The sequence below is a fragment of the Nicotiana tabacum genome, chromosome 13, assembly GCF_000715075.1.
Source record: "Nicotiana tabacum cultivar K326 chromosome 13, ASM71507v2, whole genome shotgun sequence".
NCBI lineage: Eukaryota > Viridiplantae > Streptophyta > Magnoliopsida > Solanales > Solanaceae > Nicotiana > Nicotiana tabacum.
This window is the reverse complement of record NC_134092.1, coordinates 31,107,089-31,134,266: the sequence shown is the minus strand read 5'-3', so window position 1 is coordinate 31,134,266 and position 27,178 is coordinate 31,107,089. Positions and strand designations below refer to the sequence as shown.

The 27,178-nt window shown below is 42.6% G+C and overlaps 2 protein-coding genes across 6 annotated transcripts in view; one reads left to right on the top strand and one right to left on the bottom strand.

Annotated features, from left to right (window-relative positions):
- LOC107783173 (methyl-CpG-binding domain-containing protein 2) overlaps positions 1 to 21,307 on the top strand; it is a 38,768-nt gene extending 17,461 nt beyond the window's left edge. For 2 of the 5 annotated variants that reach the window (XM_075227887.1, XM_075227886.1), the window contains one exon: positions 15,235 to 15,696. In XM_075227887.1, coding sequence (XP_075083988.1) covers positions 15,235 to 15,413 — 179 coding nt within the window. In that variant the 3' untranslated portion in view covers positions 15,414 to 15,696. Of the gene's footprint in view, positions 1 to 14,369; positions 14,743 to 15,234; positions 15,697 to 21,281 lie in introns of those variants that run through there. The other 3 variants (XM_075227892.1, XM_075227891.1, XM_075227890.1) reach the window with 3 other exon arrangements.
- LOC107815085 (auxin response factor 19) lies at positions 16,513 to 23,676 on the bottom strand. The gene is made up of 13 exons (XM_016640602.2): positions 23,053 to 23,676; positions 22,360 to 22,472; positions 21,514 to 21,612; positions 21,361 to 21,417; positions 21,076 to 21,231; positions 20,857 to 20,941; positions 20,667 to 20,757; positions 20,268 to 20,432; positions 19,946 to 20,144; positions 19,721 to 19,859; positions 17,578 to 19,385; positions 17,307 to 17,497; positions 16,513 to 17,196 (listed from the first exon to the last, which is right to left on the bottom strand). The coding sequence occupies exons 1-13, from the start codon at positions 23,108 to 23,110 to the stop codon at positions 17,061 to 17,063; spliced, it is 3,297 nt and encodes a 1,098-aa protein (XP_016496088.2). The 5' UTR covers positions 23,111 to 23,676; the 3' UTR covers positions 16,513 to 17,060.
- Between the last annotated feature and the right edge of the window lie 3,502 nt (positions 23,677 to 27,178).

The window sequence follows — 27,178 nt, the reverse complement described above, 5'->3', positions numbered from 1 at the left end:
GTTACCAAATTGGACGCTCTGAGGGGCATGTAGAGCGATCGATGGTGTATTCTCGTCACCAGGTATGCTGACCTCAATGGATACCACTTTATGCTGTGCGGTCGCCAAGGTGTCGCTGTAAACTGCACTCCCCATCGCCGTCAGCTCTGATAGATCTTCCTGGAGAACCTCTGCAAACCTATTGACACACGCGCTTTCGTGCGTCTGACCATACGTCACGACAATCGACTGCCCCGGCGCGTACAGATAAGCCGCCCCTTGATGGCGATCCACAATTTGGCCAGGTCCAGTATAGGTGATCGTTGTAGGCATTAAGAAGCCTTCGCCGGAAACGTTAGGGTATAGAGCGAAGCTGGCTAACGGCAGCTGAGATCTGACTAACTCGACCACTTCCGGGTTTTTTTCGCTCATCAATCTCGCCCGGACTGAACGACCAGCGGCCCGAATAAGAATGATCGTGGGGCAAGACATGGGCAGTGCAAAGAAAACGAGCAGCGTTGGGTTGCTAGTATCGCGGAATAAGGCTGGGATTTATGAGAAAAGCCGCTCACTGTGGGGACCCCGTGTCTTCGGCCCTATTTAAAACTCTTTATGAACTTTGTGGTCTCCGCCACTCCATTATAAAAATCGTCAAACCAATCGACTGCCGAACAAGTGGACAAAGTGGCAATCCAGCTGTCGTCAAAGCCATCTCATAAAGATCCGGGAGATCCCATGTGGGTAGATCAACTTCACGTGCTTAAGATGCTGATACCAGTTGTCACGGGGCCGTTTTGGGCCAATTTTTCGTGCCCAACTTGACACCGCGCGACAGCAACCTGACACTCAAGTTACTCAGCCTTTTCCAACACTTAGCCAACTTTTCATCAAGATTGGCTTCCCACAAAATTCGGCAGCAACACAAAGAGAACACCAACACTTACGGGAAAAACCCAACCTTTGTATTAATCACAAAACATACAAAGGACCTCTCTTTGCCATGAACACAATCCGTTCACAGCCCACTTCGTCCGGCCAAGATCACAAATAGATCTTGTCACTAAGACCTGCCAACGCTCCAGCCTTAGCCCACTTTCGGAAACACTTAGAAACTCTCACGTTTCCCTCTTGGTTCCCATTTTGCTATGAACACAAGTCGTTCATAACTACTAAGACCTGCCTACGCTCCAGCCTTAGCCCACTTTTGGAAACACTTAGAAAGAATCACCTTCCTAACCTGTTTCCGTTTCTTTGCTATGAACACAAGTCGTTCATAGCCCACTTAGTCAAGATCACAAGCCGATCATGACACACTAAGACCTGCCCATGCCCAGCCTTAGCACCACTTCGTCTTCGTCTCGGAGACCCTCTTCTTCATTTGAAGACCCTCTCCTTCTGCACAAGACTCTTACAGTCTTGATTTTGGTCTTGGAGACCCTCTCCTCCTGCACAAGACTCTTACAGTCTTGATACCACTTTTGATCTGAGACCCTCATGGTCTAGATCTTCCTCTTGGAGACCCTCTCCTTCTGCACAAGACATAGTCTTGATGCCTAATGCAAGACCTACACGGTCTTGATGCCTTCTCTTCACGAAATGCCCCCATATATATAGATATAGGGGGTTCCACTGGCAGATATTAAGGGACAGCATACAAAGGGGCAATTCCGTCATTGTGCTTTGCCCAGTCAAAGCACTGATAAGCACTTAACCATTTAATGGGGTACTTGCCCACGAAATAGCCCTCTCCAGCACTTATTTCTGTTTGTGGAGCACTCAGCCTTCATAGTGGAACACTCAGCTCATCTGTTGGAGCACTTAGCCCTCTGGTGGAGCACTGGTCCCACTTCCCACTGAACCAAGCCATTACACACAGCATACTAAATCTGATCCTATCTTGTAGTTTACATCCCCCAACTACATAGGCCATTATCTTACACGAAATGACATTAGCTACAAGCACTAAACAGACATGGATACAAGTCATTACAAAAATACAACGGCCCACTGCTTTGGCATGTGCCCTACATGTGCCCTTTTTCTTGGTCAGCTATTGCACGCCCCAAGTCTGGCATTGCGCCCAGCCTTGGCTGATTCTGACATTGCTCCGCGCCAATGTCTCGTCCGCAACCTACTGCCCATGATTTTACCGCACATGCTCGACGCCTGTCGGCCGCACATTGCCTTAGCCGCATTTCTGCCTTGTCTTTGTCAACACTTGTTTCATCCGTGCCATTGCTTGTCTTTTGTCTCACATAGCTTTGCCTTAGCTATTGAAACCCTTTGCCATCATTCCGTGCCTCCGTGATTTAGCTTAGCTTGTACTTGGCGCTCCCACAACTTGAACTGCCCGTACCTTTGCCTTTGGCGCGCATGCCGCTTCATGCCGCCCAAACTTGTCCGCACTGCCTCATCAAGCCTTTGCCAAGCCCATCTTGCCTGTCTCAAGACCTTGGCCAATACTTGTTCTCATGACAATGTTTCTCGTCCATTGTCCCGCATGATCGTTTTGCTCCCGCATAGGCCAACAGCAAGGCCATCATGCCCCAATCCTTGCCATAGCCGCGCCACGTTCGATTGACAAAGAATCGGGTCCTAACAAATCACCCGCACCCTTTGAAATCGACGTCCTCGTCGAGCCGACTTAATGGATCTGCCCCAAGGAGTTGTTGACAGACAACGCCCTTGTTGCTCCATTCCACAAGAGAGTTTCCCGCGCTTTGACACTTCTTGCTCTCACGAACTGTTCCACCCTTGGCGCAGTTCAGCAATTTTGCCACAAGCCATGTTCTCAAAACAGCAACATTCCGTCTGCTACTGATCGTCTTACCACTGCCATGAATCCTGCTCTGCTCCGATACTCGTCTATCAAAGCAGTTCCGCTAAGCACGCTGCTTCACTTTAATACTAGTTGTATCAAAGTAATTCCGTCTCAGCTCTGATACCAGTTGATCTACCCACATGGGATCTCCCGGATCTTTATGAGATGGCTTTGACGACAGCTGGATTGCCACTTTGTCCACTTGTTCGGCAGCCGATTGGTTTGACGATTTTTTAATGGAGTGGCGGAGACCACAAAGTTCATAAAGAGTTTTAAATAGGGCCGAAGACACGGGGTCCCCACAGTGAGCGGCTTTTCTCATAAATCCCAGTCTTATTCCGCGATACTAGCAACCCAACGCTGCTCGTTTTCTTTGCACTGCCCATGTCTTGCCCCACGATCATTCTTATTCGGGCCGCTGGTCGTTCAGTCCGGGCGAGATTGATGAGCGAAAAAAACCCGGAAGTGGTCGAGTTAGTCAGATCTCAGCTGCCGTTAGCCAGCTTCGCTCTACACCCTAACGTTTCTGGCGAAGGCTTCTTAATGCCTACAACGATCACCTATACTGGACCTGGCCAAATTGTGGATCGCCATCAAGGGGCGGCTTATCTGCACGCGCCGGGGCAGTCGATTGTCGTCACGTATGGTCAGACGCACGAAAGCGCGTGCGTCAATAGGTTTGCAGAGGTTCTCCAGGAAGATCTATCAGAGCTGACGGCGATGGGGAGTGCAGTTTACAGCGACACCTTGGCGACCGCACAGCATAAAGTGGTATCCATTGAGGTCAGCATACCTGGTGACGAGAATACACCATCGATCGCTCTATATGCCCCTCAGAGCGTCCAATTTGGTAGCAGCTGGAAAGATGTCGAAGCCATCTTTTTCGCCGAAGCAATACGCGCGCTCAGTACCGAACCCGGAGAGATCCGCACTTGCTTCGCGGGAATCATTCCGAGTGGCATGGGAACCGGCGGGAACGCTCTTCCCGTTTGGATGCACCAGTGGAGCTATTTGATGACTGATGGTCCAAATACCCTCTATCGGTTCCTCATGGATGCTGAGATTCACGGCATAACTCTGGAAATAATGGTCGACCTCGAGTTTTTAGGTGATCTAGGGCTGACTAAGTTCAAAGTCTGGGGCGAGATGTACTCTTCCGCACTAGATCAACTGACATCCCTAGGAGAGTACAAAAAATTGACCACCGCATTGCTGACTCTCGTTAATCTATACCACCGGAGAGTACAATCGCGTTTTCCATTTTTTTTGGGAAGATCATTTCCTCGTGTTAGCACAGAAGAGATCCTGCTCCTCGCCACTGCGCTGGAGTCGAATTAAGACCAGCCCAGACGGGTCGAAATCCTTTACTCAACTGTGAGCTAAATTTATCCCACGGCCATTGCATAGCAGTGCTATTGCTTCCGCCGCTATTTACCTATCACAATGTTATGCATTTTGTTGAAGTCTATAATTTTATGTTTTAAGCCACATGCTCATGGTGCCTGTTATTGTATCCGATAATAAATAAGGCTATTCTCATGTATCACAAAACTGGTTTTCCAGCAACATTTTTTATTATTACGTACATACTTCATTAGCAAAGCCAATGTAACCATTTACTTTATTCTACAATTACAGATTTGAAATTATAGTAACCAATACATTTGGGCTGGACGAAAATATCTTATATTCACCGTAATGTTTTGCCTTTTTCATTTAGTCTTCAGATTTTACTTAAAACTTAATGAACTCGATACAATATGTCAGGAGCTACATTGGCAACTGGAACAGGGTTCTCCCCGCAGACACGACGTCGTATTGCAAGCAATCCGAATCCATTGTGAAAACTTCAAAAGCTAAACGGTTACCGCTGTCTGTGTCGATAGATAACGAGCCAATTTTCTCAAAATCATCTTCCTGTAGCACTGAGACGAAATGCGTACTCCAGCATGGCTCGCGGTAGTCGATCATAGGAGTGCCTCCACCGAGGGAGCGGAGCCGGTCGCAGACCGCTTGACCACGAACCTCTGGGAGATATGGCGGCAAAGAAGTTAGCAAAGCGCCGAAGTTGGTACTGTTGTAAACCAGGCAGTGTCCTTTCACGCATTGTTCGGCAATCCATTGATCCATGTACATATACAGAAGGCGGCCTCCCGTCGTTGCCCCCTCAGCAGAAAACTCCATTTGGGTGACTGTAGGGCTCCACCATTCGAACATAGATCGATTCACATGCATATGCGCCAATGGGCTTGTAGGCGTTTCAGCGCTGGAAGCCTTTCGATCGTCCGACGAACCCCAGGCCACAAGATCATCGCAATAATCAAGCAGCGCCGCCGCCAGATCCTTCATCAGGCACTGTACGGCCTGAATCTCGTGCAGCGTGTAAAATTCAACGTGATCTTGCCCATTCTCCATCTTTCAGTTCACAAATGCGTTGCGTGCTGAACTGGAATTTTGACAACTATCCGACATTACTTAATGCTGTCCACGCCGATAGGAATCCACCATGCAAAGTGATCACTCCTGAAAGGAATCGGTCCCCACATTTAAAACTCTATTTGAGATCCACGTGTTCTCCATCTTCTCCAAAAGGGAGGTGATATTCCCCATTCAAAAAAGCGCGAATCATATCTTTAGCAGGCACATCCACGTTAGTTTTTTTGGGAAGGAATATGGCACTTTCTCGAAAAGCATCATTTTGCAGGTAAGATCAGAAAGCATCACTTTAATCACACCTAGGCCACCAATCGCCTTCAAACGGAATCTCATGCTCTCTGCCAAACAGGGCGCCACTGGATCTATAAGAATTGCGTTGCCTGACCCGACATTCTCACTCCTAAATGGCTAAAGAATCGAGTGAAGGCTTGCTCTTGGAAAAGAACGACGACGAAGATGAGATCCCTTTTCCACCGGAATTCCCTGCGGATGCTTTCGCAGAACTTCGCTTGCTCTTGGATGAAAAGCCGCTGATCTTCGATCAGATTGGTTCGCTGCTCATCGAGGCGCCGGTCTCAGGAAGATGCGGTCTTCACGCAAGAAAACGGAGCTGTTTAGGGAACGGATCGATGTTGTCCGGCAAGTCAATGGATCTTGGCTAAATATACGTGCTCACTCGTCTCTGTCAACTCTCTAGTCCACCCTTATTTACTTACAAATAACCTTGTGTAATATGTTTCCGTGTTGTTACCCACAAATCAGCGTTTGGAATGTAATATTAATATCGATTGTATTTCATTTTGACTATTTCCGCTACCGCAAAGTTATTATTATATTTTTATCATCTTCGGTACGTAAAACTTAATAGAAAATATGAATGCCAAAGATACAATAGACACTCACTACGCATACTCGCATGCCACTTTTATTCATTCGAGCAATACATAATATCTGTCCCATAATACGTACGACCATGAGAATGATGGTGACACAAATATCAGTTATGCGATAAACTGCTGAAACTCGATCCGAACAGAATGTGGGAGGTCCGGCGGCCCTTACTGTAACAGCCCCTTGCCGATTGCCAGTATGGCCTCATAAGGTAAAGGCTGCCCATACAGTTCCTTGCTAAAAATCTTGCAGAGCCCTTTCCCACCACTTCGTTTCTCAATTTTGCAGCTCTGACGGTCGAATTCTTCATTTGGGAAGATAGCCACAAAATAATCCATATCTGCTGGTCCCTGGTACCCTCCTCCCGAACAGGAGTTATGGATTTCCCTTAAAGCAGCCAGTGAGACATTTGTCTGATAAGGAGGAACGTCGCAGGCTAACAGTTCCCTATCTGAGCCTTCTTTGCACAAGAGGCGCTGCTTCTTCTTGCAAGCTACCGCCATGGCCTTGGAGGTAAAGACAAAGGCCATAGGAAACGTCAGCTCCATCTCCGAGTCGCTGAGACAGGCCACTTCTACATGAGTCCTACCCTCAGCTGCAGACGGCATATAGTACTTTAACGTCTCTGTTTGCGCAGACTTGTACGCCTCCACCACATTCAGAAGCTCATCCTTCAATTGAAGGGGGTCCTTGATCCAACGAAGATCATCGACATGGAGCTGTTGAGACCTACCTGGACGAGCCATTGATGCTGTCACGCTAAGCTTTTTATAGGTAGCAAACATGAATGAGAATAGAGTGTCACCAACATAATTTGTCTGGAGCGCCGATGTATGATAATTTCTCAATGATATACCATTGCTCACAAATACTTTTTCTTATTTTAGATTTCATACAAATTCGTAAATCAAGGGTATGAAATTTGCCTAATAACTCCTGTTATTTTTAAGTACGTTGACCAAGACGTTCTTCATTTTAGACTATCCGTTTTCGTTGATCTTTTGCCACAACCGCTAATTAGGACATAGTTCTGTTGTTGTTGTCCTAGGGTGCATAATTAACGGTTTTCAAGGCAGCACGACTTTGCATGCTTTGTGAAGACATGTCGGCCGTTCTTTCAAAAAGCCAGCAGAAAATTAGGAAATTAAACAATTGCGGCGCGTAGGTCCGGTATATCGCTGTTGCTTGAAAAAAATTCAAGAGCCGGATTTTCCTGCTTGCCAAGCAAGCCGCCGACTTGTTGTAAACAGTCAACGCTAACATCCTCAGTAAAATAAATGAATTAAACCATTCTTCCGTTAAAACACAACAACACATTAGATTCAAAACCAGGACTGTTACATCAAACCAGATATAGTTATTACATGCATTTTCCAAATTGAAACAAGTACGGCACCCTTGGCTGCTGTGACAGCCGATTCTTTAGACAGCGACGACTAGCCTGCAAACTTGCACTCGCCATGCCTCACCAGCTCCCCAGGTTCGAGCCGGCCAGGGCTACGTGCATAAAGACTGAATGTCAGGGGCTCTCCTCTTGTCGACGTTAGCTCGAGCTGCTGATCCAACTTTCTGACTGGCCCGCTGAAAGAAAAGGCAGCGAAGTAGGCACTACGAATAGCATCCTCATAGCTGAAGAAATCGGTTGCCTTCCTGAGTCCACGAGACACCTCATGGGGCGACACATCAGCATGGTACGGGGGAAGGTCGGTAAGGAGGGTGCCTCCCCTGCAATTATAGGGCATAGATCTCCCAAAAAAGCAGCGCATCATTGTCGGGCAGTCGACATAGAGATACAGTAGTCGTTTGGCCCCCGAGACTTCTTCTTCATCGATGTCCATGGATTCACCTTGAGGACCATGCTCCAGTAAGGGTTTGAGCTCATCTTCGGCGTTTTCCATATGCTTCTTGAGCCCATCGCTGCACGTCACCCCCTGCACCGTCAGTTTGAAAAAGAGAGCACATAGGTTATCTTCAGCCATTATGTTAACAAAGTGGGAAACAAGACCGCTTGTGTTCTCAGTTTGATTTAAGCCCACTATTTATCGTTGCCCATATCTCTCCGTTTAATTTTAGCAAATAAAATATTTAGTTAGGCCTAGATGCAAAGCAAAGAATTAAATATTGTATCTGTTCTAAAGCATGGCGTTGTCAGTGTTCCACGTCTCTCAAACGGACCACATGTGGTTTTATTTGAAAGGTTTTACACCCTTCGGAGTGCACGTGCCGGAATAGATTCTTTTTTTAATAATGGTGGATTGCCCCATTATGACCTATGCTTTTTCCTTTTTTTGCTTTAATAATGGATGCACTTACTAACTTTATTGATACTGCTGCACACATTGGTTTGTGAGCTGGAACCCACGTTAGGGCTGTCGGCACCAAAGCTCCACAGCTGGCCAAGTTTCATTGGTTCTCTTAAAGCATGCAAAATGGAGCCACTATTCTTACTTTCATTCTTTGATAATTGCTGTTCAACTGCACTTATTTGACTGTCGATCTGATACGAGTGAAAAAGATAATTATGATTGCTTAGGCCTTTTATTTACTTAGGATCAGTTCTATAACGCGACCAACAAACATTCAGATCAATTTTTCTAGTACCTCGCATTCGGCAATCGCATTCTAGGTTTATCTTCAATTGGCGAAAGATTTACATTTATAGAATTGCATAAAAAACTAAGAGGTAAATACATTCCATGTTCGTGCGAGTATGCATTTGTTCTAGCACAGCACACTTGAAAAACAATGCATAATGGAAAACGTAATCAACCCCCAATAATTGAGGTAAAATGTATTAATTTTCGGAGTACGTGAAAAAGCATCTCACGTTTGCCGACGCCCACTTTTACGAAATTCAATGAGCCTTTTATCGTCCCATTATGGGCATCTTTTGACCATTTTCTGGCAAAGCGGACGAAACCAATTTGACGGCAACCCGATTTCAATGAGCCCGTGAATGATCCAGCAAAAGCTTGACCTGATTTTGGGCTTGCCTGTCGTGAGCATCGATTTTGATGTGAATGGGGATTGTTGCCAAACTTTGTCCTGCTCCCGACAAAATACTGTTTCTATTTTAGTTCCAACTTCCGGCGGTACTTTAAATGGCTTTGGAATCTGCAGTTTTTCTCATCCTAACTCAGATCAACATGCCTTATCAGCTACTTTTCATTCAACGCTTACACCCAAGAAATCTCACTCGAGCATTGAGCTCAACGCTTTCACCCAAGAAATCTCACTCGAGCATTGAGCCCGATAAATCTCTGCAAGGGGATTGAATCCGCTTTTAACACGTATAATGATGCCTATAGCAAAACCCTTATGGATTTGCAAAAAAAATGGGCTCTGGGAGTCCTCAATTTAGAGATAGGTATTCCAGCCGTTAGTATACTTAAAGAGTTGGTTGAACTTCTCTGGTACAAAATCTGTTATCATCCCCCGATGTTGGTTGATCAACTGGATTTGGCTCGAGAGAAGGACCAACATGTGTTTGTCTACCTCTCCCGTGAGAAGATGGAGGGAGTGCTGAAGGAAGGGTCCGTTGTGTTTGGGAGGGATGCCGTGCTGGCGACGACGATCCAGCCATATCGGTGCGACCTGCCACTCGAAGAGATGCTTCGTGTTCACAATGGTGTTTGGCCGCACAGCGAGACGAAGGAACCTGATCTGGAGTGTTTCATCGCCATTTTCGCCAGCACCTTGTTCGTTCACTTACGGGACCTAAAAGTGACCGCTCTTCATGGGAAAGAGGCAGCTTGCCCCTTCTTTGTGCGGCGAGGAACTCTAGACCGCCCCTATGATGTGGTGGCTTGCGGTAAAACATGGTTCAGCAAAAAGGCCGGCAGGATGCCACTTTGGGCAGCACCATCCCACCGACCAGACCTAACACTGCGGCACTCGACTACGAAGCGAAGGATGATCAAGCCGGGGACAGCAAACATAAAGAAGGAAGACTGAGATCGAGGCTTGAACTCCACCTGCAGGGCACCTTGTCTTTGATTTGATTTGTTTCTTCCCGCGTTGTGTAACATGGAGCTTTGATTTTGTAGTTGTCTTTGGTTCGGTGGCATGGCTTGTTCTGTAACAAGTGTGTTGTCCTGATAATAAATTTGCCCCGCAATTACTGCAACAACACTCAACGTAGCTATATTAAAAAGAAGTTGCTGCTTTACATATTTGCATATTTCATAACATAGCTAAATTTTATATATTAGCGCAAACGGATTTCGATATCAAATAATACAGATATTTCCAACCTATTACATGAAACATCTCTACAGAGACGTTAAAGTACTATATAGACTAAACACGGGATAACGGCAATGCGGCTCGATTTTATTCTAGGTTTAGTAGAAATACTTGATTTCACCGCCCAGCGGAGGTGAATCTTATTTGACGAGCCACATGCGTATTAATCCCGTGGGTTTCTGTCGAAATGCGTATTAATCCAGTAGGTTTGAGATCTCATTCTCGCCGGCCGCACGGCTTCTCGCTGCAACTCGCCCCTCGTTGATCATCACGGTCGGAGCTTGGGAGTTGGTGGCCAGAGGATGGGTGCTCAGATGAGCTGGTTCAGCAAGGAGTCCGGAGGGGGATACCTATTTGGCCCGCCTCTTCTTAGTCTTTTTACGCTTCACAAACTTAGAAAGGGCGATCGATGCTTCGCCAAAGGTCTGGGCCATGTCGGTGATATTGATGCCAGCAAATTCCATCCTGAAAAAAACGATTAGTGTATTTTAGCAACAGAAATATATGGATCAGTAAATTAGAACAACAGGAGCTATAATGGCACCCACGGTGTTGAAGCTTTACAGCATGATCTAAATGGCGTTTTGGCTTGATGAAATGAGCTATTTAAGCCATGTTCTTGTGGTTTTCCACCCACTTGAGAACAGTAAAAGTGGGCCCCAGAACCGAAAGGTGAGTTTGTGTAATCTGCATAATGATGAAGCATCCTTTTTCCGGCCAGCCGTTTGAAATTTGAGCTCCGTTGATTCCGGGATTTCCTTTTCAAGCTGTGTGATTGACAACATGAAATCTTTAAGAAAAAATTCAAAACTTAAACAGGAGAACGGATGGTGACACTTCATCTTTCCCACTTAAATATGTAGATGCTCAATTAGTGGTGAGTGGACACAGAAAAAATCACATGGCTCGAGGCAAGTGGACTGACGCCTGTGACGAGCGCAATGACCTCAGTGGTGTTAGTGGGAATATTTCGAATTGCGTAGTCAACTAATGCTTTTAATTATGATTATAGGGCCCCTTGGGGTTGGCAAGATGCAAAGGCACGTGAAGGGGCGCATTGTCCAACGGCATTTCTTGGGAATGAGAACAAATTTGTACAGGAATGCAATCATACCCAGATGCCATAATAACGAATTATTTTAGTCAGATTTATGATATATTGGCAGCACTGAGACCCAAAATAGCGCTTATGAATGAGTGCAAATTTTGCATTGCGGTTTTATAACTTGAAAGAGAATTTTAAACATTACATTGATGGAAATACATGAACCTACGGGATTAATACGCACTTTGAATAATTTAATATTATTATTGCTGAAAACTCCTATTCTTTACACCAGTCCAGCGGATTGAAGGAGGAGAGCGTCCCACCGGTGCTGCGAACAATAGCGCAAGCCGCCTTGATCCCGGCTTCCACATACTCCTCACACGAGGCCCCGGTGACGCAATATTCTCGGTCAATAAAACAGGCTCCCACGTCCTGCTCTGTCGAATTAGCACCCGGAAGCAGATCTTGGAAATATTGACCATTCTCCGGAGAACTTCCCTTCCACGAAGTTTCCCTCAAACTGTCCATCAGGTGGCCATCAAACACGTACCGTTCATAGTTTTCATCGACTGGGACCAACGGCAAAGCCAGCTGAGGAAAGGCAGTAGAAACTTCCCGAACTAATTCCAAGCACCGTCGCTTCTTGTTGTGGCGGTCCATCGGCCGACACAACAATTCATCCAGACTTTAATGAAAGACGACAAGCCCCTCCCCGGCTGGCGATTCGATGTCGATGCAGCAAAGCTCACGAACAAGTCCATCGGTCCAAATCATGGCAGGAATGTCGGCGTTGACCCAGAACTTTTGCTTAGTGACCATGAAGAGTGCTGAGTTGCGAGCGGTAGACGAGTAGTCAACGGCGCGTGCGCCATCGTAGCTGAAGGAGATCTTATCCCCGGTCAGTCTGGTTTCAACCGAAACAGCTCCAGCGTTGCCGCCTAGGATGACCCGATCAAAAAAAAGCGACTGTTGGTCTTTCAAGCATACCTTGAATTTCCCCTTCTGCTTTGCTATCCCCCACACCGGATCAAAACAGAGTCGTGTTTCTCCCTGGCTTTTCTGGAATATTTCAATGCGCATGCGAGCCTGCAAAAGTTGAATGCCGCCAATAGAAAGATACTGATCCTCCTCGTAGCCACTGATTATCCAACCAAGGATCGTTGAAAATAGCAGGTGCTGGTAAAGGGACGAAACTCGGCCGCACCCCAATCTTATGATCCCGAAAGCCTCAAAATCATCCGGTCCCCATGCCTCCCCACCAGGAGGGGAATCACCACAGGTGAAGATCTCAACCAACGCGGCACGGAAAGTGAAATGGCCGAACTCTGTAAGCCAAGCCAACCATGCCTCTCGGGCTTCGTAATGACGCCCCCCTTCTAACATCGAAGAGATTTCCATCGGAGCGACGAGCCTTCTGCCGTTTCGTTCACACCCTTGGCACAGTAGAGTCTTCCATCCGACGTATACCCGTTGAAATAACCCCGGGGGATCTTGTCCGGCTAGCCAGATGTAGCATTTCTGCCGGAAATACAGTGCTGTGTGATCGTTGTCGGCGCGAGGAAATCGGAGGCTGGACGGGATTCTAAACTTGTCCAGATAGTATGAAAGACAAACTTGGTTGTCGGAGAAAGGCATGACTCCAAATGAAGTCAAGGCCTCTTGGACGCCGATGGGCACAGGCGGCGGCGCCCCAATGTTACGGATCTCATCAACAGTATCGAAAAGAGTGATATTTCTGACGCCCGTGCCAAGTAATTCAATTGCAGCAACAAGACCAGACAGTCCACCTCCCACTATGGCAACACTAGGTAGTGGTGTGCCCTCTGGATAATGCCCTACACCATCATGCGCTTCGCTCTCTTGAAGGAAAACCTGATGGTTGTACCACGGGTCAAAGCAGCAAGGAGGTGCATCAGAGATCTCTGCTCGATTCAATTCATCGTGGAACAGCACCGGCCCAATTGCCACTATGTCGTACCGGCTAAAGAAGCCGGCCGGTCGACGAAAGAAGCGGCAGGTTCTTTCTAAGCCATTTCGCCCATGCAAGATACATGTTCGCTCCTCAACGAACAGGCTGCTGAGTTGGATGGCGATAAAGCACTGCACGTCCGCGGACGTCATGTAACTGCCTGGAAAAATCTCATTATGTACGCGTGCCATTTCCTGCAGTGAAAGGTCACTCATGTAAGGCGGGATCATGCAGGCCAACACGGTCTCACCACGTCGAGCAATGCACTGGTTTTCCAGAAACCACCGCAGACGGCTGGACGATGTGTAAATGAAGACCTGGGTGTGACGAGGTATCAATACCTCCAGCTCGCCTAGTCGGGGACCGTGAAGGCAAGGTGCAATCTGGAAAACCAGCACCACGTCTTCAATTATTTCTGCAAACCCCTCGTCGAATACCCAATCCGTCCACCTTTGCTGATATTGCAGGAGCTGTTTGCAGAACTGAGCATAGCATGCGAAGGACTGAGAAATTGCGCGGGCCAGTTTTATTGCACTAGGTGGATTGGTGATGGCAAACGGAGGGAAGCATGGACGCCGGTATGGAAGATCCATGAGGGAAATAATGGGTTGCTTGAGGGAAGAAGCTTTTCTTAATACAAAATGCATGAATCTTAGAAAAAATCATCGTTTTATTCTAGTGGATGCGACAGTATCAAAAACACCGCGAAGACTTTGTTGCTAATTGTGAACTTTACGGAGTTGCGCGCCCCCAAAACACGGAAACGATGTCTGACCCCACAAGCGACATAAGCGAGAAACATGGGACCATTATTTCAATAAAAGCGGAAATATTTGAAATCTGTAACACTAATAGAAGAAAATACACGGTTTATTACAGTTAACACACAATAACAGAGTCCACACTGCAGTGTGCATATTCAAATTTCACAAAAAAATCATCTTTCCAATACATTCTGTTCGTGGTGACTGTCCACTTAGGCCAAATACATCTGTGATCTTGGCGCTTTCGTTATCGTCCCTTGCACCGTGTAAGAATTCCGCGTAGCGTTCCAGCATTTTAGCAGCAGCATCGAGAGTCAAAACACCGATTTCGTTAAACTCTTCAGAAGGATGCGGCTCTCGGAAACATATGTATTGGCTACAGAAGCTGGCCCGGCTCGAATCACGAGGAGAAACCATGGTCGGAGCATCGAAAAGGCCGAGGACATAGTCTTTGATGGCCTGAGGGTCTACCAGACGGAATTGATAAGTATCACTGGGGGAGAAAGCGGAATGTAGTTCATGCTGGAAAATGAGGAAATAAAGTTAACCGGTGCTATTTGGTTCTTTCTCCCCCTCAAGACTGCTATAGGTGAACAATGAAAGAATTACTTTCAAGTTATGAACTGTTCCGACTGGAGTAACTGGAAGCTTGTCCTAGGGATAATGAATCTATCTGAACATACACGTTATAAATGAATCACTGTGGTTTTTGTGCATTAAGCATTCAGCCCTCTTAGGCTATAAGTACTTGATTGATGGATTTTCCTTCACTACCCTCTGTTTATTATATAACTAATCACCTCTTGGATTGAGAAATTATACTGTGAAGTTATAAGTTCATAAGCATAGATCAGTTCATGTTGACTGGTGTGATTCCATTAAGTTTCTAAATTGTGTGAACTTGAGACGGCTGCTGGATATGAAGATCTATGTTTATATCTTTGCTCCTGACCGGTTATTCATATGGTTGTCCCATCACCTTAGTCTAATTATTACCTGAGGTTGTAATAGGCAGTGTTTTCTACAAAAGAATGAGACTTTGTACTCGGCACTGATTGATGCGCATTTGTGGCTATGGCAGTTAAACGCATAGCATGGATTGGTTCAGATGGCGGTACAGATTTACGGCTTGGTATGCCAGGGCTGTCTGCACCTATTGACCGGGCTCCTCTTTTTGAATCTGTGAGCCAATCGCTCAAGAAGAAGCGGACTCCATCTAAACGAATGAGCAATACTGATGCAGCGTGCAAGTCAAGTTAGAAGAGTCTCGTCTACTTTTGTTTGTATACGATCTGGTGAAATCTCTCTGGGTTCATTTTGTGTAAGCTGACATTGAGCAACCTGCACATGGACTTGTACGTACGGAAATGTTACTAGAAATATGGGTTTTACCAAGCATTGTTTTTTGATGAACTTCCCTGAAGGTCATATCTTTTGTTGTTTCCGTTGAGTGTAGACTGTAGATATGAACGAACTAGGTAATGTAAAGAACGGCTGTTCTATCTTAGTTTTAGTTGAAATACTTACTTCTGTTAAGGTAAAAGCGAATGCTTATTTTCGTGGTGTTTTCACGTCAAGATGTTTAGAATCTTCTGTTGTCTTATACTATGTTTGACGCCCCATAAAAGTTCAAATACAAAGAACCAAGTCTTGATACAAAAAAAAATGACATGATCGCTCTCCACACACACACACACACACAGAGTCTGTGGCGTATGCTTTGGATGAGAAAATAAAATGAACAATAATCGATTGCCTAACTCAAATATAGCTTCTCTGAATTTTATTAAAATGCGTACATACAGTTTCTCAAAATTTCACAGTTTTGCTTGGCTTGAACATATCACAGCTTCTCAAAATATACTTGATATAATTTCCAATAAAAGATTTGAAGGAGAGTATATTATGCACTCTGAAATATCAAGCTTCATGGAATTCTCTGCTCCCCTCGGAAAACTCCATTGCTTTGATGCAAAGGAAACAAGAGATTTTGGGTTAATTTTCGGGGTATTATCAATTTATCCCGCACCAGAAACTATTTATATCTGGTAGCCGAAAAAAGTATAAAATTTGTATATTTTTTGTATATAACATACGTAATGTATATATATACAAAAAAAAATTATATATACAAATTTTATACACTTTATCGGCTACCGAATGTAAATATTTTCTGACATAGACACTTAATTACAGAATTATGTTTTTAACGTTCTTTAATGCACAAAAATAACTCTGTGACTTCACTGTTATAGGGGATATTCAACTATTTTAATGTGATAAAACAAATAGTTTGAATTGTGGATTGTCCCATTTAATAGTCTTGTGGATCCAGTTCAATGAAGCTCACAGGGGAAGCTTAATGAAAAACCTTTCTCATATAAATAGGGGGCTAACCACACCCATGTAAAATGTTGTACAACAATCAAAAGCAATAAAATCTCTATTTGAACCATTTTCTCTAACAGAAAAGAGTATATTTACACAACTATACACTCTGATAATATCAAGCCTCGTGGAACTACCAAAGAAACAAGAGAATTTTGGACTAGTCTCGCGGTAATCACCATGCTTCTATTGCCTTAAAACCTATGCTAGAGCAGATTACCCTTAGCAACATGAGTTCCCTACCTAGACTGGATCCATGCAATGGTGATGAGAGACTACTCACATATATTCACCTCACTACCTTTTTTCTCATATCAAAGATTAGCATCAGCTCTGTTACATCAAGGGATCGTTAAATATACCAAGATCCCAAGAAGAGCTGGCTCGCTTACTGTACTGGTTGTATAAAAGAAGGAAAAACTTTGGCAGCACAACTTCCATCATGCTTGACCAACAAAATTCCTAGAAGCTATATTTGTGCAAGTTTCCAGCTTCAAAAGAATTGTTAACAAGCTATAATTACATGCCTCCCGCATCTGAACTGCTACAAGCTTGGTTTTGAAGGACATTACCTCCAAAATCTCCATCCAAGCTCATTTGTTGAACTTCCTGCGGAGAAAGAATCTTGATGCAGCGGACACAGCTCACAAATTCCCTGAAGATATCATATGATAGTATAGAATATGTAAGTCAGAGGGCATAAGCTTCTTTTTGCAGAAAATGCAAACTCTGGAAATTTGACAGAAGCATAATTTATGAACTTACTCCCAAGGGTCATCACCAACCAGGAGATCATCGTTCTCATGATCCACATACACAAGCTTCCATCCTATTCTTTGTCTGTCCTCCAGTTGTCCCTCTATACCAAATCTACGAGCCAAATCTAGCTTAAGTTCCTCATAGCCTGAGTACCGTCCGATATCAATTGATCTTCCCACCGCACCACGCTTGTACACCTTTGAGAGATATGATGCAAAAAAAGGTTATAACTTAGAAAAAATGAGATCCAATTAAATCACCTTACAAGGCTACCAACCTTGGTAAAAGTCCGCATACGGGGAAGTTGAGGCGGTGGGTCCCAGGCACCTCTATCCATGAAATTACCATCATTGATAGTAGAATCCATTGAATTAAAGGTCATATATTCGGAAGCCATTGAGGCCAAGAGTTCAGGCTGCGTTTCCTTGGGGTTTTCATAGCTAGAGAGCATGCCTCCTCCTGATGAGAGATTGTCGGAGAAATCCTTCCTTGATCCTACTAAGCTTTTTGTGATCAAAGGATCAGGCATCATAGGCAGTCCTAACTGATTTTCCATATTTGCTCCAAAAGCTATATCATTCCTCGAGTCACCCTGAACTTCTCCGTCTGGACTATCTCTGAATATCAATGGCTGAGAACTGGAAGATAGTGGTGGGTCTGTGGTCTGCTGCAGTTGGACATCATTTTGGGAAAGGCAAGCTGAAGTTGCTGAAGATGAACTATCCAAATAATCCAATTGGTGTCCTGCAGTGTTCAGAGTTTGAGGTGCCAAAAACCCATGGTTCTGGTTCTTGGAGACGTTTATTGACGGCTTAACATCAGTTTTTTGTTGCAACTCTTTAACCAGGTTGCTATTAGCAGACATAACTTCTAATCCACTCGAATTAAAAAGGGGTCCAGAATAGTGGGTTGTTTCATCACGCGCACCTGTGCTTTCATGGATCCGACCATTCAAATTTTGCTGAACTACATTTTGACAGTTGTTAGTGGACACTGAGGTGGACCATGATGGGACTTCATCCATTACAGGCTGCCCTCCGCCTGCAGTTCTTGTTAAACTACTACCGTTTGTGGTAAGCTGATAAGTCGTTCTGGGTAGAGAGTAGCCAACTGGTCCAGATAGGTCTGGTAAGATTCCAGATTGCTGCTGCTGAAGCTTTGGTTGCTGAGTTGGCTGGACAAACCGAAGATTGGACTGGCTATGTGTTCTTGTCATCTGCTGCTGCACAATCTGCGAGTGGGAAAGTGAAGTGGAGGTGGTTTGAGACGCATCCAACATTTGGCTTGTTGCCAGTGACCTGGAAAAGTTCTGCGATACATCCAAGAACTGTTTCTGCTGATCCTGGATTGACCCAAGATGCGAAGATTGCTGTAATGCAGATTGTTGTGCTAGAAGTGATTTTTGTTGCTGATGCAGTTTCTGTAGAAGTTGAAATTGATTTTCAGAGAAGTGATGTTGGTTAACTGGATCTGGGGGCTGGGACGACATGAAATTTTGCTGCTGACTTTGACTCAGAATCTGTTGTTGTGGCTGTTGCTGTGGTAGGCTCTGAGGGAGGTTTCTCTGCAGCTGGTTTTGAATTGATTGTTGCGGCGGAAGAACATTCTGAGATTGCACAAGACTCTGAGCTTGCAGAAGTTGCGATTGAACTTGGGTTGTAGGCAGTGATTGATTAGTTGAATTTTGCCTTGGTTGCTGGCCGATATCATATAACTGTTGCTGCGATTGCATAATTGAATCTAATGAGTTGAGTGTTGCCGCTGGTAACTTCTGGAGCTGGTCAAGCTGTTGTCCCTGTTGGTTTGGCCTATGAAACTGCAAGTTATGCTGCTGCTGAAGTTGAGGTGCTGCCAAACCTAGCTGACGTGATAGGTCCGCTCCAGCTAGGTTTTGTAGAACAGAACCAGATAGGGAATTCAAGTAGTTGGACATCATCGGGTTAGCCAGAGAAGGGCTTTTTTGCATGTTCATCCATTGGACTAAGCTAAGACCGGGCAGACCTTGAGGATCCGTCATGCCAAAGTCATCACCGAGCCATGGCATTGTCCTCCTGAATACACCATCCATATCAGAACAATCACCATCTGCAAAAAAGTAATAATTTTCTACTGATTAAGAACTTGGTTAGTATATTACATATGCAAATGAATGTTGAGTTGAAAGCATCCTTTTGTTACTTTAAAAGGTTCTCCTTTCCTTTAATTTTTCGGTCACTTTTTTTCTGTAAAAATATCACCTATTTATAACCAGGTTAATCCTAGGTCCACCTCCTTGTAAGTGGTAAAAACATTCTGACCAAACATTCTAAGAAACCTTCATAAAAAAACAAGCCACGTCTGGCCGGGAAAATGAGGCAAATTCTAACTGCTCCACATCAACTATTATTAAATGGAATTCTGTTAACAAATTGCTCAACTACCTGGCATTCCAGGTTGCCTTGGACGCTTGGAGCTGAAGAATGGACTGGAACAGATTAAAAAAGGTGCTGTTATAGGTTCAATCTCCCAAATAGACACTCGGTTGATCCTTTCCCCAGCAGTTGATTCATCCCAACCAACCTAATCAAGAACGTAAAGGTGTCAAGCTGAATAAGTCCCACAAGTTAGAGAGGAAATTAGAGAGCGACAGCTCCACTTTTTTCTACCTGCAAATTCCTCCATTGAGAGTTCTTCCACCTCACTGGATCCATATCACTGATGCCAGTAATTGTTCCCATATACCTTCTAGTTCCAGATTCTTCTGTCTCAAACATCATGCGAAACCGCATGCCAAGAGATACTTGACTGCTATAAGTTGCTTTGTAGTATTTTGCTAAAGGAATTACAAATTCAGAAGGACCGGCCCTGTTCATATTAGAGGCTAGACTGTAAATCTCATGATAGGAAATATCATTAAGGTCTGAAACATTGGCAGCTCTTGAGGTTATCGATGCATATATAGACCTAAACAAAAATAAATACACTGACCTTGGGTTATAAAACACAGTGAAAGGGCTGTTGTTTGCAGCTGCATGAGCTGCCGCTGCTAGGATACCAATATGCATGCTATCACTTGACAACACTGATGACGATAAGTTGGTCGGCTGCCTGTTTGCCTTTCTAATTCCTAGTTGAAACTGATGCTTTTCATCCCTATTGACAAGGATTAAAGGGCGTCAAGTAAGACTAAAAGCAAATGACCGAGTAGGAGAGACTCCAAGAAGTGTGTAGGTTCTTTTGAAGCCTACAATGCCCCTTACGGTTTATCATGGAATGTACTTAGCTTTCCATTATAGTCTATGAATTTTAACTATGACTGTTTGCCTCTTTCCATATTTCAAAAATCAGAGACGATATCTAGGGGACATATCATTTCCATTGTCATACCTAATAAACAAGACCGAGTCACCTGCAAAAAGTCTTTTTCCACTCACAACAAGGCTCCACCCTGTTGTTAGCAAGTGTCGTTTGGGTTGCCCTGAATGATGAGAGATAGGTAAGACACCAGAAAAAGGCATACTCTCATTCAGCTATACTCAAGTTCATGAACCCACATGTAACTGCTAAATAAACCTACCTCGATAAACATGTCTAAAGGTCCATACATTATCATGCAAGTCTCTAGCCACAAGCTCTTGAGCAGGTGGTTGCAGTGAGTAATCCTGATTACAAACAAGCAGCATGTCGCACATAAGATATAGAAACAACATAATATATAGAAACAACAGATAAACTTTAAATAAGATATAGAAGCAACAGATAGAAACTTTAAATAAGAAAATTTAAAGGAACTTACAAGAGGAGGAAATATTTTCTCTGCTGCGCGCCGAGGCACAGAGAAACCTCCATGAGTGCTTGTATCACTTGCGGTCAAGGTCTTGCAAAAAAATTCTGGTTGTGGTTTATTTGCTTTCATAGATAAATCTGACCTCAATAATGCCTCCTTGTCGAACTGCATGTAAAAAGGTCACACCAGCTGAGTTTTACATTCAATTTGAACAGGCTATACTTAGAAAGGAGAGAAACAACAAGAAGATGAAACAAAAAGAGGACAATTGAAGATATCAAGAAAGAGCCATACTGAAGGGACTGGTTGCAGTGTCATTTGGGCATAAACTTCATCAGTTTCTGGATCAGCCTAAGTAACAAAAAGGATAATCATTTTCGTAAACCAGCAAATATATTAACGTAGAACAACATTTATTAAGACAAGTCAACTGTGAAATATACGCACATGCAGGGTAACATTGTGAAGAAGACAAATTAACTTTGATGGAAGATTTGGATAGTTTGGAACTTGGGCTTCCACATCTTTCTTGATAGATGCTGCAACCTGAAAATATACATGCAATATTAAACAGCAAGAAATCAGGAGCGTTGACTCAATGAATTGAGCACGAACCTTTCCAAATGATAAGAATATGGACAATATTCCACTAGCTAGCTACATGTGCAAAACAGATTCAGTTCTCGAACTGATAACTCATTAATCTTTTAATAAATCAAAAAAGAAGACACCTGATTAACCATTTCAGTTTAGGAACTCAGAAGTCCCACAACAAAAGACATAAAAGTGACAGATAAAATGATACTCACTTTTACTGACAATCTTAACTAACAGGAATGACTATATGCTCTTCTTTCAGCTATATGATACTTGGTTCTGTTATACTTGTAATCAATTTACAGTCCCACCCGCCACCTCCTAGAAAGGATTGTATACAAGTTTTCGTTATGATAAGACATTAACAGAGTTATTGCTGATTGAACAACAACACTATCTCCATGTAGCCTAAAGTACAGAAAAACACTACCATTTAGGCACAACACAGCAAAAAAGAATTAAACCGCAAATTACTAGCAGAAAATGGACACAGAAGATACAATGCATACCACTAGTAAAATCAACAGTAACAACCACGATACCAACACATGATGTCAGTGATTAGGCTAATCACATAATAAGGCGAATTTTAAGCAGGAACACCATACTAGCTCATGTTAGCTAATAGCCACAAAGATGTACATACAACTACACAACACCAGTAAACAAGAAGGTAAAAAAGTTTAACTGAAAGACCTGTTCACTGTGGCCTTGTGGGAAGTAGACAACGTGGGTCCCAGCGACCGGCAAGTTCACCAGAGGCCCGGCGCAAGCTTGCCATAGCTCTGGGTTTATTCTCTTCTTCTCATCTGCTAACAGAAACCCCCCATCAGTCAATTCACAGCAGTTCATTAGTTATAACCGGCTTCGTTTCTCAAGAAAATCAAGGACATTAAATTTTTCCAATTCAATATAGTTTAACATGCTGTAACTGGTAAATCACCAATCCACACTTACTAAACGCATAAATGGTAATTAGTTGATAATTAATCTGGTAGTGTAAAAGATCTTGTCAGCTTATAAAGGGGTTGAAAAAAGAGAGCTTTACTCATTCTTGCTAGATTCAAAAGCTATGAAAAGGTGAATCTTTTTCTCTCATCTTTTAGTATCAAATTTTCCTGGAAAATTCACTGAAGAAAAATATCCAATTTGACTAGTACATCCACCCCACGTGTAAGCAAGACAATTGGGGAGTTTCTACTCATAATTTTCTTGTCATTGGAGGAAAAAAACCAGGAAAAAATTAGAATAAAACAGAAAGGCAAATCATATTTTCCCGGAATTGAAAATCCTCAAAAACAATAAAAGACAAGAAAGAAAAGAAAAAAGATTATCTTTTTTATTCTGTTATTCTTACAATGCCTTTGCATATAAGACAGAGAAACTGACCTTCATTGCCAGCAGCCGGCTGAGTTCCGGCACCGGCACCGTTTGCCGGCGTCTTCATTTTCTGTTATTCCGTCGACTATTTTTCCAGCTGAAATGAGCAACCCCGCATAAACCTCACCGGAGATTCATCTCGCCGGTGCAAATCGGAGTTGCACTGACCCCACAAAAAATCCCAGCTCGAACAAACTAAATAATGATTCAAACAGAAATCAATACTAATTCTTCTTCCTTACATCTCTGAGCTCAGAAAAGAAAGGAGATAGCAGGAGGTTGCCGGCGGCCGGAAGAATATTATTCCGGCGAAAAAGGTAGCCGGAAAAAGAGGGAGAAAGAGAAAAGTTTTGTGTTTTTTAGATATTGGAGTTGAGAAAAAGTTGAGGGGACAAAGAAGCTTTGGGGAAAGGAGAGGATGTTGAGGAATACAGAGACCAAATGTTGCACTTTCACTTTTAAATTGCCCCCTTTTCTACACTACACCTCCTAGACACACACTATGTATTTTCTTTTACCTTTCTCGTTAATACAAAGCAAGCTTTTTTTTACTTTGTCCATGTCTTTGTTTGTTTATTTGTTCTGCTACTGTGCTCTACTCAATTATATGTCCCTGTTTTTTATTGTCTCTTTCCCTCTGACTCTCTCTATCTCTGTTTATTAAGGTGGCCTCACAAAAGTTTGACCATTGAGCCGAAAGAATGGCCAACTTGTCCTGTTTCTCTTTAAACTAACTAGTGTTAGAGGTGAGATGAATAGGATTTATAACCCTGGTTATTATGTATTGTATGGTATATATTTTTATGTTAGATGCCATGTTTATTCTTATCGTTACTTGAATACGAAGAAAACTGTCATAACGATTTGGTGTGATCGTGTCGTTATTTTTTTTTCTTATATTATTCTTCTTTATTATTAAATAAATATATGTTATCTTTTATCCTATATTTTTATGTAGTAATAATTATATCCCATATTATACTTTTCTTTATAATATTGTTGATGCATCATATCATGAAACGACGATAGACGCTACAATCTATCAAACGTTGTATTCATCAAAACAATATACTCTATCCGTTTCAATTTATGTGAATCTATTTTCTTTTTAGTCTGTGCCAAAAAGAATGACATCTTTCCTTATTTGTAAATAATTTACCTTTATGCAATGATTTATAGCCACACAAAATATATGTGCCTCATTTTACACCACAAGTGCAAAAGTCTTCTCTCTTTTCTTAAATTCCGTGGCCAGTCAAATGAGTTAACATAAATTAAAACGGAGAGAGTAATATAATACGATACATTATGAAATAATATTATAATAGAAAATATTCTTCTTTAATGAATGTTAAGCAATAATAAATTCAATTTAGTGGGGACTACAAAGTGGATATTGAACACTATGAAACAAGAAAAAAAAAGTATATTCCTCTTTTTTCACTTTTTTATTCTTTTTATTCAACTCTTTTTTCTTTTTAATCTTCTTGGGATAAGAAAAAAATGTGTTTTTAAACATTATTTCACATGATCAATGAAGGACCGTCAAATTCCCATGAATTGTCAAAATTACCATTTTTATCAAGCATATGTCTTGAATTGATCTACCTGACTACCTTATATAGTTATTAATGAAGTAAAGTGGAAGTTGATTGAGATAGAACTCGGAAGATTAAGGAAGTAAAAGCTTTTGTCCTTTTCAAAACTTGCGAGGAAGAGGAACAAGGATTTATTATTGCATAAAATAATATACTACGTATAAACTTTAAAGTACTTTTAATGTGTGATTATAAGTCGAACTTTAAATATTATTGAGATGTTCTTAAAATATTGCTTTTTTGCCTTTCCATAAAATTTCTCCCATTTTAAGAAAGAAAAAAAATGTACTACTTCGTGTATATCTTGAAATATATATCGTCTACTTCTTCTGTTCCACTCTACCTAGGACTATTTTTTTATTATATTTAAAAAAATAAGATATTTTGATGTTTTAAAATAATTTAATTTTAGATTTATTATTTATTCTGATAATTATATAGGGTAAAATTGGTTTATATTAAATGATTGAATGATTGCGTGACACTTGGAACCAGAGGCAGACAAAAGATGAATCGAATAAGAACCGAGACCGGGGATAACAGCTGCAGTTGGTGTCGGATTGATCTCGAAGGGAACATAATCAACGGGAGCAAAACAAATGTTTGTCACCAGATAGAATTTAATGAAGAATATTCCCTAGTATTAAATAAGCAGTCGTTGCAGAGAATTTTGGTATTCATGGCCTAATGTTATACCTTCATCAATAGCCCATTTTATTGTCATTTAAGAGGGTTTGATCTTAGGATTTTGTTTCCTAGGTATAGTTATAAATAGTGGCCTCAACAACCATTGTAAAGGACACGAAATTTTTGGAAAACCTTATGCTACATTCGATTCTCAAGCTAAATAATACAACTTTACTTACTACTTTATATTGCTATTATTTTTGTTTTCGGATCCATCGCTCCCGGAGCTAGACCTGCCATTTTCTTTAATTTTTTCGAAAAGTCTTATATTTAATCTTATTTATTTATCATTTTTTGGATCAAATCGGTTCGTTTGTCTATAAACCATGTAATAAATTTAACTGTACTATTTTTACGGGTAAAGAGTGTGGCGCCCACCGTGGGGCCTAGATAGTTACGTAATTGAGTTGACCCTTACATCTATTTCTTACTCGTATGATTCTTTGTTTCCAATCGAAAATGGCAGCTAACGATGTCAACATAGCACACAATGTTGAGGCGCACAAAAATCTTCCTCAACATGAGGATTCAATCAGTAACACCTGCAACGAGGGGGCGTGGCAACTCAGGTCCATGGCGGACAATATCCCCCACATGTGCGGGAGCCAACTCCCGATGATGCGGAGGACGAACACGTTGCGAAAACGGTAAGGATTTTGAGAGAGCAACAAAAATCCATCATGGACCACCTCTCAAGGCAGGACCAAGTCATGACAAAATTGAAGAAGGCATTACTAGGTGCCTCACAGCGCTCCTGCAAATCAAACGACTCAAAGAGTGGATAATAACACCCCGAGGGATGAGGTCGGTTTCGACGGAGCAAGGGTACCGACAGCAGGTCCAGAAATGACAACGGTAATGATCCCTTCAAAACCAAACTCACACTACTAGAAATTCGGTAAAAACCGACTAAAAAAATCGACCAACGTTGGTCGGTAATGGCCAAAAACCGACCAAAACACGACCATTTACGTGTGGACGGTATTTTTATGGTCGGAAAGGAATACCGACCAAAGTTGGTTGGAAATTACCGACCAACTTTGGTCGGTCAATTAAATTCAAAAAAAAAATATTACAAAAAAAACCGACCAAAGTTGGTCGGTTTTTTCCGACCAAAGTTGGTCGGTATTTTAATTATGTAATAAAAAGATTCACCATCTGGGAATCGAACCGGGGTCTGTACTGTGGCACGATACTATTCTACCACTAGACCATTGGTACATTTTGTTTTAAGACTGTCTTTTATTTGATTTATACTCTTTAATTGTATTTTCGTACAAAAATAACCGACCAAACTTGGTCGGTTTATTAAAAAGTAAAATTACCGATCAAAATTGGTCGGTTTTTTTAAATGACCCGCCGAATTAACCGACCAATTTTGGTCGGTTTTTTTAATATTAATTTTTATTTATTTTAATTAAAAAACCGACCAAAGTTGGTCGGTTTCTTGAAACATAAATTTTGCGGGACTCAAAAATAGTTTCCCGCATTTTTGCGCCAAAGAAAACCGACCAAAGTTGGTCGGTTTTGTAAAAAAAAATAAAAAAAAAATTGAAAAACCGACCAACTTTGGTCAGTTTTTTGGTCGATTTTTTGACCAACCAAAGTTGGTCGGTCGACTTGGTCGGTTTTTGTCGAATTTCTAGTAGTATCATGAGATTCATGAGGGAGATGAACGAGTGGATGGATTAGAACGTGAAGGAGTTTCATGCTCGAATGGACCAGATTTCGGGCGCACCACTAGTGTTGAAGAGCCCAGATTCGAAGAAGTACACTGAGTTGCCGTTTAGGCCGAGCGCAACACATGAATTAATTTCAATACGATTCAAGATGTCGGACATACCAAAGTA

Bases quoted from the DNA above. Each gene is read 5' to 3' on its own strand.
- LOC107815085 (XM_016640602.2), bottom strand. From the start codon at position 23,110: ATGAAGACGCCGGCAAACGGTGCCGGTGCCGGAACTCAGCCGGCTGCT. The intron at 20,942-21,075 runs GTAAGTTCCTTT...GTTTGTAATCAG, and splicing joins AGAAAATATTTCCTCCTCTT to GATTACTCACTGCAACCACC. The intron at 20,433-20,666 runs GTATGACAATGG...CCTTGTCAATAG, and splicing joins GACTCGGTCTTGTTTATTAG to GGATGAAAAGCATCAGTTTC.